Source organism: Gigantopelta aegis, chromosome 11 (assembly GCF_016097555.1).
Source record: "Gigantopelta aegis isolate Gae_Host chromosome 11, Gae_host_genome, whole genome shotgun sequence".
Lineage (NCBI taxonomy): Eukaryota > Metazoa > Mollusca > Gastropoda > Neomphalida > Peltospiridae > Gigantopelta > Gigantopelta aegis.
Window position 1 is genome coordinate 9,982,019 of NC_054709.1, and position 25,563 is coordinate 10,007,581.

Here is a 25,563-nt window from a genome sequence, read left to right on the forward strand (position 1 = left end):
TAAAATTTCTAAACTTAATAAAGGTAAATACCGTACAGTTTTGAGTACATATACCTTTAAATGATGTACCGTTTTGAGTACATGGAACTTTAAATGGTGTACATGTTTGTCTACATGTACCTTTAAATGGTGTACAGTTTTGAGTACATGTACTTTAAATGGGTACATTTTTGAGAAAATGTACCTTTAAACGGTGTACAGTTTTGACCATATTATGTCCCTTTAAATTGTGTACAATTTTGAGTATATGTACCTTCAAATGATGTACAGTTTTGAATACATGTACCTAATATGGAGTAGGTTTGAGTACATGTACTTTTAAATGAGTACAGTTTTGAATACATGAACCTTTAAATGTGGTAAAAACAATCACTACAGGTACCTTTAAATGGTGTAGTGTTGAGTACATGTATTTTTAAATTGTGTACAATTTGGATTAAATGTACCTTTAAACGGTATACAGTTTTTAGTATATGTACCTTTAAAGGGACATTCCTGAGTTTGCTGCAATTTTAAAGATGTTATCTACTAACAGAGACTTTTTAACGATTGTAATTGAATATCAAATATATATGTCTGCATAATATATTAGTGGTTGTATATTAAACGTGTTTCGGATCGTTCTAATATTTGTATTAGTTTAAATTTAATTTTATTTCCTAAAATATTTTTTTTTCGTACGTACGAAATTATTTGAAGACAAAATCCAGTTTGGGCTCCTTACAAATATTAAGACGACCAGAAACACATTGAATATACAGACACTGATATTCTAAATAAGAAAATATATTTAAATTAATATGCAAGTTTAATCGTAGAAGTATTTTATTAGTTGGAAACATCTTACAATGGAGCAAACTCAAGAATGTCCCTTTAAAAGGTGTACAGGTGGGGGGTTTTCATATTTCAAAACAGAATTACTGAATGTGGGAATATGTTAGTAATGGGAATCGGTTAACATTTCATCATTCATCATCGGTTATAATCGGTTCAGACAAACCGATCAATTTTTGACTACACAATCGATTAATCGATTAGAATCACATGAACAAAATAGGACCATGCATCAGTTGGTGTCATGTTCACCGGGTCTACACCCTACACATGGCTAATTTATCTAATCTATAAATCTAATAACTATTTAATATCTTCTTCTCTTTCTTTACGTTACCCCCAAAAAACCAAACATTAACCCCAACATATTTATTTACTCCAATTCCATAATCTAACCTCCAGGAACAATTACAGTTAATATTTCCCCAAACAATCGATTATGGGTTTGTATAATCGATCATGACATGAGTGGAACCAAACCGATCGATTATCGATTAAAATCGATCATCGGAACATCAGTAGAGGTTGAGGTAATTTTATTGACGTGCCTCTGTCCACACGTTTTGACATCCAATAGCCGATGATGAATAAATCAATGTGCTCTAGTGGTTTCGTTAAACAAAATAAACTTTATTAAACTATCCACACGTGGTCCAGGCTCTCACACCACGTAGTCCAGTGGTAAAGCACTCGCTTGATGCGCGGTCAGTGTGATATCGATCCCCGTCGGTGGGCCCATTGGGCTATTTCTCGTCACAGCCAGTGCAGCACGGCCGTGGTATGTGCTATCCTGTCTGTGGGATGATACATATAAAAGATCCCTTGCTACTACTGGGGCAATGTAGCAGGCTTCTTCTCTATGACTGTGTCACAAATGACCATGGACCGAATTAACAAAGCCTGTTTATGACTTACACACATGTAACTACATGCATCTATAATGCTTAGACCGGCCTCGGTGGCGTCGTGGTTAGGCCATCGGTCTACAGGTTGGTAGGTACTGAGTTCGGATCCCAGTCGAGGCATGGGATTTTTAATCCAGATACCGACCGACTCCAAACCCTGAGTGAGTGCTCCGCAATGCTCAATGGGTAGGTGTAAACCACTTGCACCGACCAGTGATCCATAACTGGTTCAACAAAGGCCATGGTTTGTGCTATCCTGCCTGTGGGAAGTGCAAATAAAAGATCCCTTGCTGTTAATCGGAAAGAGTAGCCCATGAAGTGGCGACAGCGGGTTTCCTCTCAAAATCTGTGTGGTTCTTAACCATATGTCTGACGCCATATAACCGTAAATAAAATGTGTTGAGTGCGTCGTTAAATAAAACATTTCTTTCTTTCTATAATGCTTAGACACATGCGTTTAACAAAAACAGGCTTCGTAAATTCGGCTCCAAATGTTTGACATCCAATAGCCGATGATTAATAAATCAATGTTCTCTAGTGGTGTCGTTAAACAAAACAAACTTTTAACTTTCACACCACTGGAACGTTGTACCTTTAAAAATGTACGCCTTCTACTTGAAAAAGACGAAACACAGAACAATGGCGTATAGGTCAAGTTTGTGTTTTTATTCTGTTGAATACAGAGTTTTATGGTTGGAATTTACACGATCGTACAGTTTACTATGTAAATCGCACTGCAAAGTGGGAGAGCGTATAGACAAAAGGACAATAATAACAACAACGATGACGTAATATTCTGTACATTAACGTAATACATACTAAAAACACTGACTGCTACCACTGGACTTTCAGCGATAACAAGCGTCTACTGCAAAGGAGATGCGAAACTTTTGTCTTAATCTCGTGAATTCTCGTACCGACGAGAGTTCATTTTAAAACACAGTTGTACCCGCTTTTAGAACTTACGTTATGGAAATTATAGGTCTTCGTTCAGTCAAAATCTTTGTCAAAACAAGAGTGCAGGAGTTTTGTACATACCTTCCTCCCCCCACCCCCCCCCCCCCCAACTCCCCCCACCCCAGTTATACCAAAAATACAGATAACGGATCTAACGGACTTAAGGGCGCCTAACATTCAACGCTGATATCGAAGTCAGTTGAAAATGTTTTGTTTGTGTGTAGCTTTATGTGTTTGCAGCTTTATGTAGCTTTATGTGTTTGCAGCTTTATGTGTTTGTAGCTTCTTTTTTCTTTTTGCGGGGGTGGGGGTGGGGTTCGCCGGAGGGGTGGGGTGTTTGTTTATAATGTTTGTATTTTCGTGTTTTGTTTAGTTTTTGCTGTTATTTTTGTTTTAGTTAGATTTGTGTGTTACTTGTTTGGGGTTTTTTTGGGGGGTTTTTTTTTTGGGGGGGGGGCGGGTTGGAGGGGGTGGGTTTAGCTAGCTAAATGCGCGTCACGTTATTTTGAAGAATGTAGTTGTCAGTTAAAGAGCGATGATCGTAATTTACGATTTAGTCTCATAGATAGGCCCCTACACACATATGTTTCTTTTATACGAGATCGATTATCTGCGATAACCGAATGTTGTGGACCCTGATCATACACTCTCGTTTCGACAAGTACTGAGTCAACTAAGACTAAACGGAAATGTGAGACACTAAACATATCCTTAGTTATGTATATATATATACATACATATATTCAAGATCTCTTTGATATCGTAATTTCTCTTAACATCGAGAGTTAAAGTAACTACTGAAAATGTCAAAACCTAAACGTATGCTTGGTTGTGTGTTTACATATATTCAAAATCTAAATAATTTCGCAGTCTCGCCACGACGAGATTTCATGTAACTATTGTTCTGCCTGTCTTGATATGTAAAATATAAACGAATTTCATCTTATAAACTTTATGTTTATGGATATATTAAAAAAATAGAATCATCCTCGATTAGGTTTCACTAATGTTTAAGTTCTCGTGATTTCACGAGATAACGAGATTTCAGGTCGACTATCTTTTGCGTTAAAGAGAAAATTTCACAGTTGTATAATGACCAAAAATATACATGTATATTAATTTTTGTCCTGAAATGTAAAGGTTATACTTTTAATTACATATCCAAATAATTTCATTTACTATTATTTGTAAATTTATTTTACTTGGAAAAGCTAATATTCATGAGTGACGCATAAGGTCACAGTTTGAATTTGAATCGTGTCCCAACATTGACAAATGATTGGCTGTTTTATCAGTAGATATGCAATGGAGGGTTTTTTCTGCACTTTGTAATTTTAGTAGATGATTCTTTGGGGAACCATTGATTACGCCGAGTTGCAGCTCATTATTATTTTGATATTTTTAGTTAATTGTGCAAATATTATATGTGGTATGCATATACTTAATGGATATACGAATATTCTTTCGTACAATTATTTCTAGTTCGAGTATGGCGTTATATAACAGACTGAGACTCGAAAACGACGAAGGAAATACTCAGAACATATCGGCTGATTACGGAAACGAAATTTAGGTTTGTCTTTGTCGTTAATTTGATAGCAATAATATTGCGATAGGTATCAAAACACACGCACTACATGGGTCATCTTTCCCAAAGTATTTGAGATTCGCTGGGAATTGACTTGAAGATCGGCCTCGGTGGTGTCGTGGTTTAAGCCATCTGACATAAGGCTGGTAGGTACAGAGTTCGCAGCCCGGTACCGACTCCCACCCACGACTCAATGGGTAGGTGTAAGACCACTACACCCTCTTCTCTCTTACTAACCACTAACAACTAACTCACTGTTCTGGCCAGGCAGCTCAGATAGCTGCGGTGTGTGGCCAGACAAGCGTGCTTGAACCTTAATTGGATATAAGCACATAAATAAGTTGAAATTACTCACGGTTTACGCCGAACATGGTAAGAGGTGTTTGAACAGGCTTTTGTTTTACGTCGAGGAAAAAGATAGGCACTCCCCCTAAATCCGCGCCTGATACTTTAAAAAAATTTATTCTAATTTTCATTATTATTCATACTTATCTAGTATAGCATAGTTGTTGTGCTAGTTCAGTAAGTTGAATAAGACTAATGTATACTCAACAACGAAAGTTTAGCAAATATCGTTTATGACGTCTAAATTTGCCATGGTTGAATAAACTTAAAAGAAAAGCAGGTCCTCCTGTTGTGTTAAGGCAAAGGTTGATGAGTTTATGTTGTTTGTAAATGGTAAACATTTCAGATGTGAATACTAATTAATAAAAATAGGTTACTTTATAAATGTTATGCCATTTCTTTTAACATTAGCTAAACTTTCGTTGTTGAGTATATTTAACGGTTTATGCTAGCTAAAAGAGATAGGGTAGGACAATTCTGAAAGTGTGGATTCGCAACTGTAATTGTTAACTAATGTTTCGCATCTCCTTATGATGGACCTAAAAGGGTGATAACTATAATACGCTACACTTGGTTGTAACTTTGGCAATACAGTAATAGACAAACAAAATTAAATAAACTGTTACGGCGATCACGTAAAGACTTCCAACGTAATCCTACAGCGTCTTCGATTGGTAATCGTAACATCCAGTAAATCACGTGACCACGCATTCACATGATCCTAGCTGCATCGATCGGCGATCGTAACTTCCGGTGAATCACGTGACCTCACATTTCACAAAGATTCCTAGCGGCATCGATCGGTGATCGTAACTTCCGGTAAAATCATGTAACCACACATTCAAAAAGACAGGAAGCAGCTACACAGACATGCGTACTCCACACAGGTTCCCCCCAGACAAGTTTTGGTGCTTAACCGCACGCATCTTGTGACTCGCAAACACACACAAAAATTATACATTATTCCTGGAATGGTTAAGTAATGAAAGATGCCATTTTGTTGGTTTGTTCCTTTAGCGTTGTATCCATCGGAACAAACATGCGAAACTTCGACACGGAGAGTGCACTCAGCGTTACGGTTCAGTGACTCTACGCGCTTTGTAGTCTTGCGCCCACAAATCTTTACACCTTGGCGTACTCAGACACAAAAAAAAAAAAAAAAACGAAAAAAAACAACGAAAATCGTTAACGAAACTGAAAGATGAGGAGGCATGTTTTTTGTTTGAAAAAAAGCACAAAACAATGAGGTACTCACAAAAAGTTCATCAAAAGGGTATTCACAAGGTAAATTACAAGGGCGAGGTACTCACATAAAGGTAAACAAAGTGGGCACTATTTTTTTTTGTGCATTAACTTCCCTTCAGAATCCAGTTACGTGATACACCTTGGGACATTCCAAATTGAGATCGAGTTATCTCCCACCATTAAATTAGGACATATCCGCAATTTCATCCACTGGCCAATTAAAGGTACACGAACAACAGCGAAGAACTGGCTGAAGGTAAAACTCCAATACGAAACTATGGCCGATATATTGTTAGCAAAGGTATTCTCCTACAACCACGGCGAAGGACTCTCGGCAATATGTTACATCTCCAATAAAACAAAACACCAAATGGCAGACACTCAGATCAATACGAAATTCCACTGACCACAATGGCACCTCAGTATAGGCAGTAACGTCTCCGATGAATTTCTGTTTTGTTTTGCTCTGCTACACTATTCCTGTTGTTTTCTCCAATGGCTGCCGTCGATACTTTCCTGGCAATCCTGTACCAACAACAACAACGTCGGCGATGATGACGACGACGACGACAGCAACGCATGTTCCTTAGCATCACAACGACGCTGGCCATGTCTGGTTATCTAGTTTGAATGGTTGATGCAGCTACTCTTTGCAAAAAAAAATAATAATAAAAAATAATAATCACGGTAGATTCTGTACACATGCTGTCTTCACCTTATCCTGCAAGAATGGTATCCGTAAAACACATGGTGAAACTTTGTTTTTCCTTTAAACGATTTTTTGTTTTATTTTGAAAATAGGCACTGCTTCGTCTGGCGGATGGCTGTGAACGAGCGGTTATCTGCCTCGAAAAACATCCCCGTTGCACAACTGTATCAGCGCGCCATGCCGTTCGAGCACGCAGGTTTCCAATACGAAAAAGAAAAAAACCACATACTCCAATGTTCTACACATCAACGGATACTCAAGGCCTGTGGTCTTTCGAACTGTGCCTCCTCCGTTTTTGACCTTTCCTCCTCCGCCGCCTTCTATCCCTCCTTTTTGTCCTGTTATGGTCGTCAATCGTTCTCTTACACTTACAACTTTTTACCACTTTAATTTTGTATGTTCGATAGTTTCCATTTTGACACAGCAAGCGCACCTTCTTTCGCTTCACAATGTCCTCCTCGCATTGGAATTCCCTAAGTTTGTTCCGAGACCAGTACTTCACAAATTCCGCGTACCACGGAAGGTCCCGGATGGGCAGACAGTTTCCGGCGCAGACGACTTCCTTTATGGGCTTCATGGAGGTACAAAATCCGTCGGAGATATACCTCTTGGCTCTCAACTCCCGGCAACCCACCTGGATATCCTCTGAAAATACACAACATACAATAAAAAAAAAAGTTTGCTTTGTTTAACGACACCGTTATAGCACACTGATTTATTAATAATCGGCTATTGGATGTCGACCATAATTTTGGTAATTCTGACATGGTCTTAGACTTAAAGTTTGTTTTGTTTAACGACATCACTAGAGCACATTTATTTATTGATAATCGGCAACTGGATGTCGACCATTTGGTAATTCTGACATAGTCTTAGACTTAGTTTGTTTTGTTTAACGACATCACTAGAGCACATTTATTTATTGATAATCGGCAATTGGATGTCGACCTTTTTGTAATTCTGACATGGTCTTAGACTTAAAGTTTGTTTTGTTTAACGACATCACTAGAGCACATTGATTTATTGATAATCGGCAATTGGATGTCCACCATTTGGTAATTCTGACATGGTCTTAGACTTAGTTTTGTTTTTGTTTAACGACATCACTAGAGCACATCTATTTATTGATAATCGGCTACTGGATGTCAACCATTCGGCAACCTTTTTCCATTAACAGCAAGGGATCTTTTATATGCACCATCCTATAGACATGACAACACATACTACGGCCTTTGATATACGGGCTACCTTCCGCCCCATGGTTGTTACATGTCTTATATTGGTTACTGTGCAATACATGGTCTCTATACTGAAAGACGAAACCCGTTGTTACAATGTGGCTACGTCCCGCCCCCAAGATACCAATCAAATTAAAATTACGAATACTAATACGAATATGTTTATTTGATTTGCCGATCATTTCACGTGTTCCACATGTAAATACAATTACAATGCACAAACATAAATACACATCTAGTTAACGGCACAGATTCTAGTTTCAAACTGTGAAAATTAGCAATATGTTTAGTTAATCTACAAACCTGTAACACATTCGGATAACGTTATAAACATGAGTCTGTGACTTTAAAATGGTGAAATACCCTCTAAAAATAGACTAATACTCGACTCCATAACTGTTACTTCTCAGAGGCACGTGCGTTTCTAAAAATATGAGAAATGCATTTTGTGATATTAAATCACTAGGATGACCAAAAACACTTCGAATGTACGGAAATTAATAATCTAAACCATGAAATTCAAGTAAAGTACGACTTCAGTTATAAAAAACGGCTACAATAGTCAAAATATGCCTTAGTGGTTTTTTGTTTTATTTTGATTTTTAGTGTTTAAAAACTAGGGTATGTCCCTTTAATTAACATGTTAATGTTCAAAGTTAATATAAAATTGAACTGACAAATGTCAATTTAAGTGCATGTATGTATACTATTTGTCTGACTATTTGAGCCTTAAGTATAAACTCACGTTAGTACAATCGTGTATATTTAAAGAATCTAGCATTAGTAAACATAACATAAGTTCATCGTGGTTGGCAATTTTGAAGTTAATTTAGAGTCCTGCAAATAATACTTTTAGGTCTCGACTCAAGACTTTAGAAAGGTCTCACGACTTCTTAAAGGGATAGTTCTGAGTTTGTTGCCATTCTTTCATTTTTGTGCTTATATCCAATTACGGTTCAAGTACATTCTCCTGGGCACACATCTCGGCTATCTGGGCAGTCTTTCCAGGGCAGTGGGTTGGTGGTTAGTGAGAGAGAATAGAGTGTAGTGGTTTTACACCTACCCATTGAGTCGTTAAAACTCGCTCTGGGTGGGAGCCGGTACCGGGTTACGAACCATGTACCTACCAGCCTTATGTCCGATGGCTTAACCACGACACCGCCGAGGCCGGTTGCCACTTTTAAGATGTTGCCGACTAGCAGAGATGCTCTCTCTCTCTCTCTCTCTCTCTCTCTCTCTCTCTCTCTCTCTCTCTCTCTCTCTCTCTCTCTCTCTCTCTCTCTCTCTCTCTCTCTCTCTCTCTCTCTTCTCTCCATCACCGTCTTTCTTTCTTACTTACCCTCTTTCTTGATCACATACTCAAATAACCATATGTTAGACACCAAATAACCGTATGTTAGACACCAAATAACCGTAGTTTCAAAATGCGCTGAGGTGTCGTTAACAGATATATATATATATATATATATATATATATATATATATATATATATATATATTCCTTTCCTTTCAAAAAAAATGTTGTGACCTTGACCTAGGTAAGCTTAATAACAGCTTTCACAGGTCTAAACCGCGTGCCGCGCTATCGTATTGTATGTATAGTACATCGGATATTCAATCTATTTAATGCCGACCGTCGATGTTAATAGAAATCAAACAGAGCGTGAACAAACATATAATCTTCCAGTGACCTATTAAGTAATTGCTTTGCATCACTATTGTGCGGTTTTATGGCACATATGCTTAAAGAACCCACTTTAGTCGTGTCTCTTTAATAGTCTAATTATAACACACTAATTACAGTATACTGAATTATTTTTATTAATATACTATCCTTTGTTTGGCACTTAATACCCAAAGAATTTTCCGTGTCGGGATGTCGGTATCAATCCATGAATGAATGAATGAATGAATAAATGAATGAATGAATGAATGAATGAATGAATGAATGAATGAATGAATGAATTCATTCATTCATTCATTCATTCATTCATTCATTCATTCATTTATTCATTCATTATATTACTTGTTTCACAAACATTGTTGTATGCATATTGTATACTGAAATATGGTCTATGGAGACATGTGTAGTACAGTTACACTAAGGACATTGCTATAAATATAGTACATAAAATTATTAATTATATACATGTCGACTCAAGCAATATCGACAAAGCGGTGATCGGCGGTGTATATATAATTCACATGTACATGCATATAGATGGATAGAAAAATGGATAGATAAACAGACAGACGGACGGACGAACGGATGGACAGAAAGACAGACAGACAGACAGACAGACAGACAGAAATATGGTATATCAAGACACGTCATATAGTACAGTTACACTAATATTAATAATTTAATTAATTAAATAAATGTCGACTCAAGCAAGATCGACAAAACGATGCTCGACTATGTATATATAATTCATAAAGTATATAGGACAGATAGATTAGATATATTAGACAGACAGACAGACAGACAGATAGATAGATAAATAAATAGATAGATGTACTGGGTCTAAAATACACATATTCTTAAACATGATGCTTTTTTCTGCTTTTTTTTTTGTTTTTGATGTTTCGAGCACTACCAGACAATTTGCTGGTTGCCCCATTTATTTATCAATATCCTACCTATTTACAATTAACCAGGTTCTCCTTGAATATTAAAAATATTTTGGAGTTCACCCAGAACATTAAACATAAATGTTTTCAACGAGTGCATGCGCTACAATAACAAACCAGATACCCCTATCTGAAACACAGTGTGAACCAGTTCACATTTGTATTTGTAATGAAATAATTCTGATTCAGGGCATAAATATGATATGAAATGGTAGCGATTTTTAATATTAAATTACTGGTTATTGATATTGACGTTTTAAAGTATGTAACCACCCTGAAATGGCTGCAACATGATATTTCAGAGCCTCTAGATTTCAAAATGTCTAGGGGCATGCCTCCGGACGCCCTAGTGTTTTGCGCCTTCCATGCTCGTTGGTTCCAAGAATTTATCAGTCCCCCCCCCCCCACCCCACCCCCACCCCCTAACAAAAAAATCCTAGCTACGGCCCTGATATTAGGAAATAAAATATACTTTTATCTCTTACAAATGTCAGGCCTGGTGCTTATAAAACGTTTAGAGTCTAGACTCGAGACTATTAATAATAGAGTCTGAGACAGTAACGTCATGACAACGCCATACAAATTGTATGCGTATGACGTCATTTGAGATTGAGTCTGGACTCTAAAAGTTTTATAAGCACGGGCCCTGAACTACCCGCAACACATAGGATATACAAACACTGATGTTTCAAACAATATTCTGTAATGCTAGACTAATACTACCAACTGTCAGCAGAAAGTTGGCCAACACGACGGTTGCGTTGCTAATTTCCCCAACTCCCGACTTACGACGGGTGCGCTCAGATTAACAGCTAATGGGTTATACGACGAGAATCGAGTTGTAAGAGCGCTCAGACCAGCAACTGGGCAGTCGTAGAAGTCGTGACAGCAGAAAGTTGGCCAACTTTCTGATGGTAGTTGGTAGTCTGATCCTAGCATTAGTCAGACGCATTTAATAATGGCAGAAAACTCAGGATAGTCCATTTAGTATTCAATGGTACACCAACAAGTATTATCTATATGGTAATCTTCCACATAAATTTCAAGCTGACAAATATATATATATATATATATATATATAGATAGATAGATAGATAGATAGATAGATAGATAGATAGATAGATAGATAGATAGATAGATAAAACACTGAAAAACAATAGATTTTGGGGAGCATTTCGGATTTCAGCACCATCGGTACTCTCCAGCTGGATCCGCGCCTGAATCTGTTATGTGCTGGGATTAGGCGTAAACAGTCGTTTCCTCCACGAATTTCTGAGTAAAAATATAAAGTGCATGCACACAAGATCTTCATCATATAGCAGACTGTTAAGTGTTAATGTAGAGACGCAATTCAAATTAAGACTAGCCAGACAATTATGTATATTTAAGAAAACAACTTCATAAAATAATAGCATAAAGTATTTAATGGTGACTATCCTGACTTTACAACAAATTTGAGATATTTCTGAATAATAATTAATTTTTAAAGGCATATTGTCACAGACCACTGACCTATTTAGTGGTCTAACAAAGTATTACCTGAACAAATATAATTTGATTTGTCCCTAAATGTACTTTATTCAACCATCTTCATAACCACCATACTCCATTTATTAATGATATTTTTTGTAAAAATAATTAAATTATGGCAATGGTCCATAATTCAAAAACTAAAATTGCCGAGAGGGATGACATGGATTTCACTCCATCATAGTTCAGTTAAGGTGATGCGATAGATAGATTTGGTTTCCAACAATTACTGTAATTTTTATTTATTATCCATTCTTAGAGAAATAAGGATCTTAAATCTGTGACAGAATGCCTTTGATATATTTACCTGATAAGTATGACTCGAACCCCCTATAAGTTTCGCTAGCCACCTTCTAGGCCACCACTCCCTGCATAATTTAACCTTTCGGCTACTCTTAAGGTGACGCCACACTATACGATTTTATTATTACGAACCGGCCTCGGTGGCGTAGTGGTTAGGTCATTGGTCTACAGGCTGGTAGGTACTGGGTTCGGATCCCAGTCGAGGCATGGGATTTTTAATCCAAATACCGACTCCAAACCCTGAGTGAGTGCTCCGCAAGGCTCAGAGGGTAGGTGTAAACCACTTGCACCGACCAGTGATCCATAACTGGTTCAACAAAGGCCATGGTTTGTGCTATCTTGCCTGTGAGAAGCGCAAATAAAAGATCCCTTGCTGCTAATCGGAAAGAGTAGCCCATGTAGTGGCGACAGCGGTTTCCTCTTAAAATATGTGTGGTCCGTAACCATATGTCTGACGCCATATAACCGTAAATAAAATGTGTTGAGTGCGTCGTTAAATAAAACATTTCTTTCTTTTATTATAACTATTTCAAGGCACTCGTATCGTGTCGCTTCGCCTTTATTAGATGTTCCAATATAAATTTATAAATAGTCATATTAAAATGAAACTATTTGTTATTAATGTTTAATGGGCATATACTTCTAGATGTAGTCTTTATCTTTCACAACAACAATACTTAATAAATATTTTGGTTATTCTGCAATTTTGAGACTACCCCTTTTAATGGGACCCAGTCTGAATCTCAATACCTCTGTGTTCGGCGGTTAATTACATTATGCACATCTATGTACGACGTCCAGTCGTGTTTCATTTTACTGCACAGCCGGCTGTTTCCGTCGTGCTCCATTTGACACGAGTGTTGACTTCAAAATACAAGGCACCCTTCTCTAACTCAAGGAGACGTTACTTGTGCGCCAGACCGTAAATACTTCAATAAAAGGTGCACGTTCAGCGATAGGTGACGTGGAATATCAGTCTATGATCGGAGTCGAACAGCGCAACTCGTAAAGGTACGCCCACACGTTTCGACATAGTATAACGATTTAAAAACAGAAAGAAAGAAATGCTTTATTTAACGACGCACTCAACACATTTTTTTAACGGTTATATGGCGTCAGACCAACAAGTATATATTTAATCAATTATACTTACTAGATAGACCTAACTACTCATTATTTCATTGGGTGCTCTATCTTTAGTATACCAAAGACCGCGGTATGTGTTATCTTGTCTTCTGACAAAGTGCGTATTATATTGTAATGACATTATTTTATTTAGTAATCACAAGCTTAGACTTAAAGGGAAAATGTAAGATTAAACCTAACGGGGAGGTGTTTATATCCAGTTAAGGTTCAACCACGCTGTCCTGGGCACAGACCTGGGCTGTCTGTCCAGGACTGAGGGTTAGTTGTTAGTTTGTTAGTGATTAGTGAAAGAGAAGAGGATGTAGTGGTCTTACACCTACCCATTGAGTCCTTAAAACTCGCTCTGGGTGGGAGCCAGTGCCGGGCTGCGAACCCTGTACATACCAGCCGTATGTCCAATGGCTTAACCATAACACCACTGAGGCCGTATAGTGGTCTTACACCTACCCATTGAGTCCTTAAAACTCACTCTGGGTGGGAGCCGGTGCCGGCTGCGAACCCTGTACCTACTAGCCTTATGTCCGATGGCTTAACCACAACACCACTGAGACCGTGTAGTGGTCTTACACCTACGGATTGAGTCGTTAAAACTAGCTCTGGATGGGAGCCGGTGCCGGGCTGCGAACCCTGTACATACCAGCCTTATGTCCGATGGCCTAACCACGACGCCACCGAGGCCGGTGTAACGGCATTGTTTTTTCGGTGAATAGTATTACCAAGAAAAGATAACCCTATCTCGAAAAAAGGCAATAAAAGTCTCATGGTTGTTTTGTCGTTTGGCTCTTGATAAACGTGCAAATACAACATGCATAAAAGATCCCTTGCTACCACATATAAAACTAGCTTATGTGGCGGCCATGTGGTTTTCCTTTCACCCCGAAAAGCATGTGTCTCGATTATTGTATGTCAGATACCAAATAGACCTTGTATCATAGAATGACCTTGTACATAGTACAACAGAAATTCCTTTCTTATATTATATTACGTTTGTGAAGCTATTTGATATTAGATCCTGGAAATACTGAACAAGTTTGACGTAGAGAGCTGTAAGAATAATAACCAGTTTACAAGTTCGTAGCTTTGCATCTTAACATTCTTTATACTTAGAAACTGGTTTGGCCACACTCTTTGAACGTCGGAAGGCAAACACATGCTGTATGTGGTTCATGTTAATGAATACGCTTTGTTTGTAAGCTAAATGATATATAACGGCCACTTATATTATGTTCTGTATTTCACACCACAGCTGTTAATAACGTCACATATATAATGTTGTGTATTTAGCTGTTAATGACGTCACATACACTATCGTGTGGATTTAGCTGTTAATGACGTCGCATATACTACGATGTGTATTTAGCTGTTAATGACGTCACATATACTACGGTGTGTATTTAGCTGTTAATGGCGTCACATACACTATGGTGTGTATTTAGCTGTTAATGCTGTTAATGACGTCACATATACTATGGTGTGTATTTAGCTGTTAATGACGTTACATATACTACGGTGTGTATGTAGCTGTTAATGACGTCACATATACTACGGTGTGTCTTGTGCACATTTACATTTGTTGAACAAATCTTGAAAGTTGAAGTTAAATTGTGTTTTGTTTAGAAACACCACTAGAGGACATTAATTAGTCATCGGCTATTGGATGTTAATAATTTTAACTGGTAGTCTTCAGAGAAAAACCACTACATTTTTTTATTAGCAGCAAATGATCTTGTACATGCACTTGCCCACATACACTTAGTTTGTTTTGTTTAACGACACCACTAGAGCACATTGATTTATTAATCATTGGCTGTTGGATGTCACACATTTGGTAATTCTTACTCGTAGTCATCAGTGGAAACCCGCTACATTTTTCCTTATGCAGAAAGGGATCTTTTATATGCACTTTCCCACAGACAGGAAAGCACATACCATGGCCTTGCACTCAACCAACTGAGCTAAATCCCGTCCACTTTACCAGACAGAACAGTACATATCACGGCCTTTGTCATATCAGTTGTGGGGCACTGGTTGGGACGGGGAAAAAGCCAATAAGACAATTATTCCACCGAGAAGGTTCGATCCTATGAACAAACCACCTAAAGCAAGCGTCCTGCCTGCTGAACTAAATCTCACCCCTAGAGACTTGAGCGAGATGTAGTCCAGCGGTCGGTCGGTCCGACGTCGGTCGGTTGGACTAAATTACCAAATATTTGACATCCAATAGCCGATGATTAAAAATCAATGTGCTCTAGTGGTATTGTTAAACAAATCAAACTAGTCTTCAAAGTTGCAGTCCTCATGCAATCATGTCAGTAATGGTAATGGTTAACATGTTTTACGTGCACATTCAGAACAAGCTGTTGTAGCGCACGCCTGTCATGGACGCAAGTGTCGACTTCCGCCGGCTCCTCCGTCCAGGACAGGAAGTGGATTTGGGGAAATGGGGTTGGGAGAGGGGGGTCGACTGTTACCTCTCTAATGTTAGGATTAGATTACTTTTAGGTTCGAATTCGATTTAGAGTTTGGGTTAGGGTTAGGGTCAGCTTTAGCGTTAGAGTAAGATTTAGGGTTAGGGTTAGTTTTAGGGTTAGGGTGAGGTTCCCTCTTTATACATGTATCAATATAATGTGAGTAACAGGCGGACATATTTCCGGGAGGAGGGGTGCTAGATATTAGTTAGCCTTTTAACTGAAGGTGGGGGAGGCCAATGCAAAATGTGAAGGGTGTGTATGTGTGCGCGTGTGTGTGTCTGTGTGCGTGTGTGTATGTCTCTCTCTCTCTCTCTCTCTCTCTCTCTCTCTCTCTCTCTCTCTCTCTCTCTTTGTATGTGTGTATGCATGCGTGTGCGTGTACGTATGTGTGTGTGTATGTATGTATCTATGTATGTATTGATCTGTGTATTGATATATTGATATATATATATATATATATATATATATATATATATATATTTGCATAGATGTATGTATGTAATGTATGTATATATGTATAGATGTATGAATGTCTATATACTGTATGTATTTGTATATACATACTTATGTACGACAGTATTTGCGTACATATGTACTCAGTGTGTGTGTGTGTGTGTGTCTTTCTGTGTGTGTATGTGTGTGTGTGTGTGTATGCGTGCGTGTGTGCGTGCGTATGTGTGTGTGTGAGTGTGTCAAAACATTCACGCAAGGCAAGTATTGTTGTCGAATTAAATTTTTTATATATATATAAATTCGGTTGTATCTGTCTAAATAAATCGATTTACCCGGGATCGGGTTACGTGACAGAAGAAATGTTACCTGTTTATAGTATTATTTATTATATTATATAGGTCTAGGTCAAGATCAACACAACAACTCGCTTTGAACATGCGTAAAAGTAAAACGAGTTTATTCTTTTCATTCCCGCATAATGTTCGAAGATATCAAACAATATACCTCCAAATAATTATGTGACGGCGAAAATCTGAGAAAGTGGTTACGTAGTGAATCTGAAAAAGTGGTAACGGCGTGATGCCGAGGAAGAGGTTACTTTGTGAAGCTGAGAAAGTGATTACAGCATGGAGCTGAAAAAGAGGTTATGGGGTGAATATGAGAAAGGGGTTACGGTGTGAAGCTGAGAAAGAGGCTATGTGGTGAAACGGAGAAAGATGTTATGGTGTGAATATGAGAAAGGGGTTACGGTGTGTAGCTGAGAAAGAGGCTATGTGGTGAAGCTGAGAAAGGGGTTATGGTGTGAATATGAGAAAGGGGTTACGGTGTGAAGCTGAGAAAGAGGTTATGGTGTGAAGCTGAGAAAGTGGTTACGGTGTGAAGCTGAGAAAGAGGCTATGTGGTGAAGCTGACAAATAGGTTACGGTGTGAAGCTGAGAAAGAGGTTATGGTGTGAATATGAGAAAGAGGTTACGGTGTGAAGCTGTTACGGTGTGAAGCTGAGAAAGAGGTTATGGTGTGAATATGAGAAAGGGGTTACGGTGTGAAACTGAGAAAGAGGTTATGGTGTGAAGCTGAGAAAGTGGTTACGATGTGAAGCTGAGAAAGAGGCTATGTGGTGAAGCTGAGAAAGAGGTTATGGTGTGAATATGAGAAAGGGGTTACGGTGTGAAGCTGAGAAAGAGGTTATGGTGTTAAGTTGAGAAAGTGGTTACGGTGTGAAGCTGAGAAAGAGGCTATGTGGTGAAGCTGACAAATAGGTTACGATGTGAAGCTGAGAAAGAGGTTATGGTGTGAATATGAGAAAGGGGTTACGGTGTGAAGCTGAGAAAGAGGCTATGTGGTAAAGCTGACAAAAAGGTTACGGCGTGAAGCTGAGAAAGAGGCTATGATGTGAATATGAGAAAGGGGTTACGGTGTGAAGCTGAGAAAGAGGTTATGGTGTGAAGCTGAGAAAGTGGTTACGGTGTGAAGCTGAGAAAGAGGCTATGTGGTGAAGCTGGCAAAGAGGTTACGATGTGAAGCTGAGAAAGAGGTTATGGTGTGAATATGAGAAAGGGGTTACGATGTGAAGCTGAGAAAGAGGTTATGGTGTGAATATGAGAAAGGGGTTACGGTGTGAAGCTGAGAAAGAGGTTATGGTGTGAAGCTGAGAAAGAGGCTATGTGGTAAAGCTGGCAAAGAGGTTATGGTGTGAAGCTGAGAAAGAGGCTATGATGTGAATATGAGAAAGGGGTTACGGTGTGAAGCTGAGAAAGAGGTTATGGTGTGAAGCTGAGAAAGAGATTATGGTGTGAAGCTGAGAAAGTGGTTACGGTGTGAAGCTGAGAAAGAGGCTATGTGGTGAAGCTGGCAAAGAGGTTACAGTGTGAAGCTGAGAAAGAGGTTATGGTGTGAATATGAGAAAGGGGTTATGGTGTGAATCTGAGAAAGAGGTTATGGTGTGAAGCCGAGAAAGTGATTACGGTGTGAAGCTGAGAAAGAGGCTATGTGGTGAAGCTGACAAAGAGATTACGATGTGAAGCTGAGAAAGAGGTTATGGTGTGAATATGAGAAAGGGGTTACGGCGTGAAGCTGAGAAAAAGGTTATGGTGTGAAGCTGAGAAAGTGCTTACGGTGTGAAGCTGAGAAAGAGGCTATGGTGTAAATATGAGAAAGTGGTTACAGCGTGAAGCTGAGAAAGAGGTTATGGTGTGAAGCTGACAAAGAGGTTACGGTGTGAAGCTGAGAAACAGGTTATGGTGTGGATATGAGAACGGAGTTACGGTGTGAAGCTGAGAAAGAGGTTATGGTGTGAAGCTGAGAAGGGGGTTACGGTGTGAAGCTGAGAAAGAGGCTATGGTGTGAAGGTGACAGAGGTTACGGTGGGAATTTGAGAAACTGGTTAAGGGGTGAATCTGAGAAAGAGGTTATTCCATGAAACTGAAAAAGACGTTATGGCACTGAAAAAGAAGTTATGGTCTTGGGCTGAAGCAGAGAAAGATGTTACGGCGTGAAGGTTTAAATACGTTATGACGGGTGTAAAGCCGTAAAATACGTTACGACGGGCGTAAAGCTGTAAAATACGTTGCGACGGACGTGAAACCGTAAAATACGTTCTGACGGGCGTGAAGCCGTAAATACGTTATGACGGGCGTGAAGCCGAAAACTACGTTAAGACGGGCGTGAAGCCGTAAAATACGTTACGACGGGCGTGAAGCCGTAAAATATGTTACGACGGGCGTGAAGCCGAAAAAATACGTTACGACGGGCGTGAAGCCGTAAAATACGTTACGACGGGTGTGAAGCCGAAAAATACGTTACGACGGGCGTGAAGTCGTAAAATACGTTACGACAGGCGTGAAGTCGTAAAATACGTTACAACGACATGTGGATCGCTTGTAGGATAGCTCTAGTATCCTCTAGCCCTGTCCTTTTTTTTTTCTTTTTTTCTTTTCTTTTTTGGCTGGAGGGGGGGGGGGGGGGAGAGGGGGTGACATTTAAAAAATAATGTCATTAAATAGGCACCCATACAATTTTATGATTTGACATTTACCACCATTTGCAAATGAGTACCTAACTCTATCAATGATTTGTTTCCTTTTACAAAATAGCATCTAGTGAATGATTCCAGTTGTAAACCATCTTCATAAATCAAGGCTAATATTCGTTCCTGGTATTCAGCCTTGATACATGTCGTCAACAAATCGTGCCACAAAATGCTTAAATTTCATTGGATGCGATGAGATCTGATTGCAACGAATCGCAACGCTCCTTATAGATTCCCTTGATTGTAAACAAAGATGGCAGCGTCAGCGTCCGGCGGTTAATTTTTGATATTGTTTTCAAGATTGTCACATGTTACCGATGCTGTGATTGGTCAGCGATGTCATCGTGTAAGGGACATAATCGGTGTTACAAATTTTCTTCCGGTAGAGGGCGCTAGTAGTGGATATCAGTAATCTTGACTACATGTATCAAGGCTGAATACGAGGAACGAATATTAGCCTTGATTTATGAAGATGGTTGTAAATACGAAGAGCAGGGATCCCACTTCTAACACAGAAGGGGCGGGACGTAGCCCGGTGGTAAAGCGCTCGCTTGATGCGTGGTCGATTTAGGATCGGTCCCCGTCGGTGATCGCATCAATTGGACCATTTCTCATTCCAGCCGGTGCACCACGACTGGTGAATCAAAGGCCGTGGTATATGATATGCTCTCTGTGTGATGGTGCAGATAAAAGATCCCATGCTACTAATGGAAAAAATGAAGCGGGTTTACTCTCTAATGACCAACTGTTTGACATCCATTAGCCGATGATTAATAATTAAAGGTGCCCTAGTGGTGTCGTTAAACAAAACCAACTTTTCTACCACACACAACTTGATTAGATAGGTGGTCGGTCTAGGATCGATCCCCGTCGATGAACCATTTGGCTATTTCTCGTTCCAGCCAGTGCTCCACAACTGGTATATCAAAAGCAGTAAAATACATATATACTGCCCTGTAACTGTTCGGATATCCTCTACGTATCAGAATTACCGAATATTTGACATTTCATTTCATTTCAGCATATTTTCTTGCTTCTATCCAATTAAGGTTCAAGCACGCTGTCCTGGGTACACACCTCAGCTATCTAGGCTGCGTGTCCAAGACTGTGGGTTAGTGATGAGAGAGAGAGAGAGAGAGAGAGAGAGAGAGAGAGAGAGAGAGAGAGAGAGAGAGAGAGAGAGAGAGAGAGAGAGAGAGAGAGAGAGAAGAGGGTGTAGTGGTCTTACACCTACCCACTGAGTCGTTAAAACTCGCTCTGGCTGGGAGCCGGTACCGAGCTGCGAACTCTGTACCTACCAGCCTTATGTCCGATGGCTTAACCACGACACCACCGAAACCGGTATAATTAAACAGATTGCTCCAGTGGTGTCATTAAACAAAACAAACTTAGTAAACTTGAGATCATTCCACATTTTCTCGGCATTAATCGAATGAAGGAACTCGTTTCCAGCTGAACTAGGTACCACAGTTATGCATATATCTGGATTTTGTCAAGTAATTCCTCATAATAAACGAGAGTACGATTCGATCAACTGGAAGTAATTCGTTAAATTCACAATCACACGCATCTTAAACATTTTTTAATAATTTATTATTATTTTAAAAACAATTTTAACAAGCCATTCATTGCGATAGGGTAAACGATTATTAACAAGTCATTTCGTTAACATGTTCATTAATTCTAATGACAACACCCTAAAAGGATTTTAAAATATATTTTGGAAATGTTTTATTTAACGACACACTCAACACATTTTATTTACGGTTATATGGCGTCAGACATATGATTAAGGACCACACAGATATTGAGAGAGGAAACCCGCTGTCGCCACTTCATGGGCTACTCTTTTCGACTAGCAGCAAGGGATCTTTTATATGAACCATCCCACAGACAGGATAGTAGATACCACGGCATTTGGTGTACCAGTCATGGTGCTCTGGCTGGATCATGATGACAATTAAAGCTAAATTTTGCACTTTTTTTCATTATGGATGCATTGGTCTATTGATATAATTGTCTAATTGTTATTAAAGTATATTTTTGAATCTGTAAACGTATCCTACGTGAATCAGTGAGTGGCTGTTGAGGTCACCTTTGTGTTTACAGTAACGGTGTATTGCGTCAAAGGCTATGGGTTCGAATCTCGTAGTGTTTAAAGAAATGATCCTAAGTCTGTACGGAATATTTAGCTACGTCCCCCCCCCCCCCCCCCCCCTCCGATACCTACAATGACACAAAATCAGGACAGTCTCTAAAACAATTCAAGGGACATTCCTGAGTTTGCTGCAATTTTTAAGATGTTGTCGACTAACAGAGACTGTAATTACATATTAAATATATATATATATTTGCATAAAATATTAGTGGCTGTATATCAAACGTGTTTCTGATCGTTCTAATATTTGTACTAGGTTAAATTGTATTTAGTTTCCTAAAATAAACTTTTTTCGTACGTACGAAATTATTTGAAAGAAAGAAAGAAAGAAAGGAAAGAAATGTTTTATTTAACGACGCACTCAACACATCATTTGAAGACAAAATCCAGTTTGGGCTTCTTACAAATATTAAGAAGACCAGAAACACATTAAATATACAGACACTGATATTCTAAACAAGAAAATATATTTAATATGTAAGTTTAATTGTAGAAATATTTTATTAGTCGAAAACATCTTACAATGCAGCAAACCCACAGCCAGGAATGTCCCTTTAACGAACTTGTATTATATAATGCAAATGAATTTCTGATTGGTTCCAAGTAGTTGGTACGCGAATGCACTATAGGTTGCATTGTAGAAAAAAATTAGAAAATTCCATGTTAAAATTTAAGGTGGACCGTCAAATATTTACGCAGTAAAAGACACCGTGGCTCTGATTTGTAGTAATATTATTATCATTTGCAAATAACTAAATACACTTTTATGTAGTACATAGTTGTTATGCAGTATACAGTATACACAAGCGCTGCAACCAATGTAGGGTATCTCCAAAATGGAACAGCAATATTCAGCAATTCATTCATTCATTTATACTTATTTTTGTGCTCATATCCAATTAATGTTCAAACATGCTGAGCAGAGGGTGTAGTGGCCTTACACCTACCCACTGAGTCGTTAAAATTTGCTCTGGGAGGCCGATTTTAAATTTTAATTTTAATTTTTTTTATTATTATTATTATATATTTTTTGGAGGGGGTCAGCAAAAATGAAGGTTGCTAATTAAAACATTCATCAACTCTCTTAAATGGTATGTGACCCCCCAAATTTCTTGCAGACATATTAAATGTGAGGTGCTACACCTTTATATTGGTGTACTGCCTGGGTGTGTTGATACGCTGCTTATATAAGTTTTATTATTAAACGTTAACATTGTTGGATGCCTTAACATAGCATACTATGTAGAGATAAACCAAATAACATCCGGCTGGGTCAATGTTCGAGGTGCACGGAACTTTTGATAGAGCAGTTAATACAACCAGTCTCGCCATTGGTGATAAATGTGACAGTGTTTGTTGTTAAAACAAAAAATAATTTTATCTGCGCTGCGCAATAAATGTATGCCATTTTATTTTATTTCGTCTAGTATCATTGTCTCAAGAAACCTTATGCTTGAAACATGTTTGGTGTGCCTGTAAAACGATAGTCTGTCCCACGGGCAACGCCTTTTTTTCATGCTATGGAATTTACAATCTGATTAAAATTATCTCTACTGGTCTATCAGTAGATCTAACAGCATTGCGTGGACTCCTATGTCCAGGTGACATTTCATCTATAAATAACAATTTAAATATCGACCAATTACACGTCGCCTTTTATAGCGTTATTCGGGAGCATACAAATTCTTAAAATATCGGGCGAGACTATTTATGCAATAAGCGAACTTGTTGGTCTATTTTAACATTAAAAAAAAAAACAGGGGTAAAAGTGCAGTAATAAACTCTGGATTGTATACTAGTATAAACAGATTTTATGGCTATACCATCACGGTTTGTTTTTTTCGTCTTGAAACAAATTTTATATAAAATTTTATATTGAAATTAGTTTCCGGCATACTTCGTAATTCACCCGAATCATTTCGTATAAAAAAAAAACGGGGTAAAAGTGCATAATCCCGTATAAACAGTTTTCCAACGGTTCTTTTTTTTCAAATCACTGGAATGATTTTGCAACTTCGTAAGGTTTTGATTGGTCGAATGAAAGTATAAATCACTGGACAAGTGATTGGTCTAACTGGACATGAGCTCCAACGGGCTGCTGTTAGATCCACATGTAATAGTGAAGCTAATTTGAATTAGAATGTGGAATTTACTACAAGTTATTTATTTCTGAGCCGAGTGGACACAAAAGTAGTTTTTAAAAAATATTATTTCCAAAACACTTTTACTTTTCTTCTTACGCCAAGCAATACTGAAATTATTTACCCCCCCCCCCAAAAAAAAAAAAAAAAAAAAAAAAAAAAAAAAAAAAAAAAAAAAAAAAAAAAAAAAAAAACCCACAAAAAACCCCACACATTTTTGTAGGAGGATGGGACGGACTATAAGTACTACAATTTTGTGCGAAACTGGGGTTGTTGTTAAAAACATCCGGGTATATCGAAAATGAGCCATGGTAGATTCCACGTTCTTCACTTCATATTTTGGGAGAGGGGTTGTAGTATTCATATTTATGAGTCATAACTTGGTTGATGTAGTGCACATATCCAATCCCCTTCCCCAAAATATGAAGTGAAGAAAGTGGTTACTTTCATGGCTCATTTTCGATATAGTGTTTTGAACCAATATACATTAACATTGTCGCCTATGGGATTTCATTTGCTATAGTACAACCTACTCGTGGCAGCAGGTCAGGAGGATGCGCGATGGCGTCGCAGTGTCATAATACAGTCGTTGTTTGACTACTAGTATCCGACACTGTTTACATTTGTGTCGGTCACAGTTTGGTTTAAACGCCCATGCACCATTCCAAGGCCGGTAGAAATGGGTACAATCTATTGTAGGGGGAGGGGAGAGAGCATGAGCCAGATTTGTCTTTTATTTACATAGAGTAGGACAAAACATGCAAATTGTAGTCCTTACGTGGAAGGTCTGTGACCACACCTCAACACATACCACCCCGCCCCACGCCCCGGTTCCTATGGGCCTGCCTGGGACCAATTTTACGAAACATCGTAAGTCTAGTTTTGTACGTACACGTAAATCTACGACTAAACCATTATCTGGATGCACGTCCTCGCTCGCGGAATGAACAAGCCGATAACGAACTAAAGCGATACGTTATAACGGTGACGTATCGCTGCTGACGTAAGTCAGTTGTTCACGTGACTCCTAAAAGCGTACGAGACGGGGGGGGGGGGGGGGGGGGGGGGGGGGGGGGGGGGCGCAATACCTCAAATTCGTGCACAGATGAGGAAACTGTGCTAACCTGAGAACTTTTTACCATGTATTTCCATCACTGCCTTCAAAATTACTTGCAATCGATGTAGACATGCGTAGTGATTCGTTTGCAACTCATATATAACTGTTTGGCAGTAATGCTAATATGAATAACTGTTGTTGTCGACATCCGGGCATTTTCGTTTAATTCGGGCAAAAGCTAGCATGCCCCCCCCCCCCCCCCCCCCCCCGCTTACAAAAATGGGAGCCCATACGCCTATAATAACAGTGCAATTAATATAGTTTGAAGTATACATTTTTCATTTTCGTTCATTCTTACAATGATCTATTTTCCGTAAGGATATAATACCCTATATCTACCCACTAAGTCGTTAAAACAGGCATGGTGCGAATCCAATACTTCTCTGCCTAAAGTTAACTGACTAGAGTATATACATGTATTACATGTATTATATAAATTTACGTATGTATGTATAGGTGTGTTTGTATGTATGCGTGTGTGTGTGTGTGTTTGTGTGTGTGTGTGTGTGTGTGTGTGTGTGTGTGTGTGTGTTTGTGTGTGTGTTGTGGATATAAATATTTTTAGATAATTCTGATATACTGTTTTGGAGGTAAGCCGCAACATTCCCCCCCCCCCCCCCCCCATTAACATGAAATGCACTTTTTGTGCACTTTCTCACAAACAGAACAGCACATATCACGGCCTTTGATATACCAGTTGTGGGTCACTGGTGATTTCTTTAGCAGTCAGATCACGTGATACGACTGTCTTTTGTTATCTATTC

At 38.7% G+C, this 25,563-nt stretch overlaps 1 protein-coding gene across 1 annotated transcript in view; it reads right to left on the bottom strand.

Annotated features, from left to right (window-relative positions):
* Positions 1 to 4,947: 4,947 nt before the first annotated feature.
* LOC121385418 (sclerostin domain-containing protein 1-like) overlaps positions 4,948 to 25,563 on the bottom strand; it is a 77,371-nt gene continuing 56,755 nt past the window's right edge. Inside the window, exon 2 of the mRNA XM_041516091.1 lies at positions 4,948 to 7,228. Coding sequence (XP_041372025.1) covers positions 6,840 to 7,228 — 389 coding nt within the window. The 3' untranslated portion in view covers positions 4,948 to 6,839. The remainder of the gene's footprint in view (positions 7,229 to 25,563) is intronic.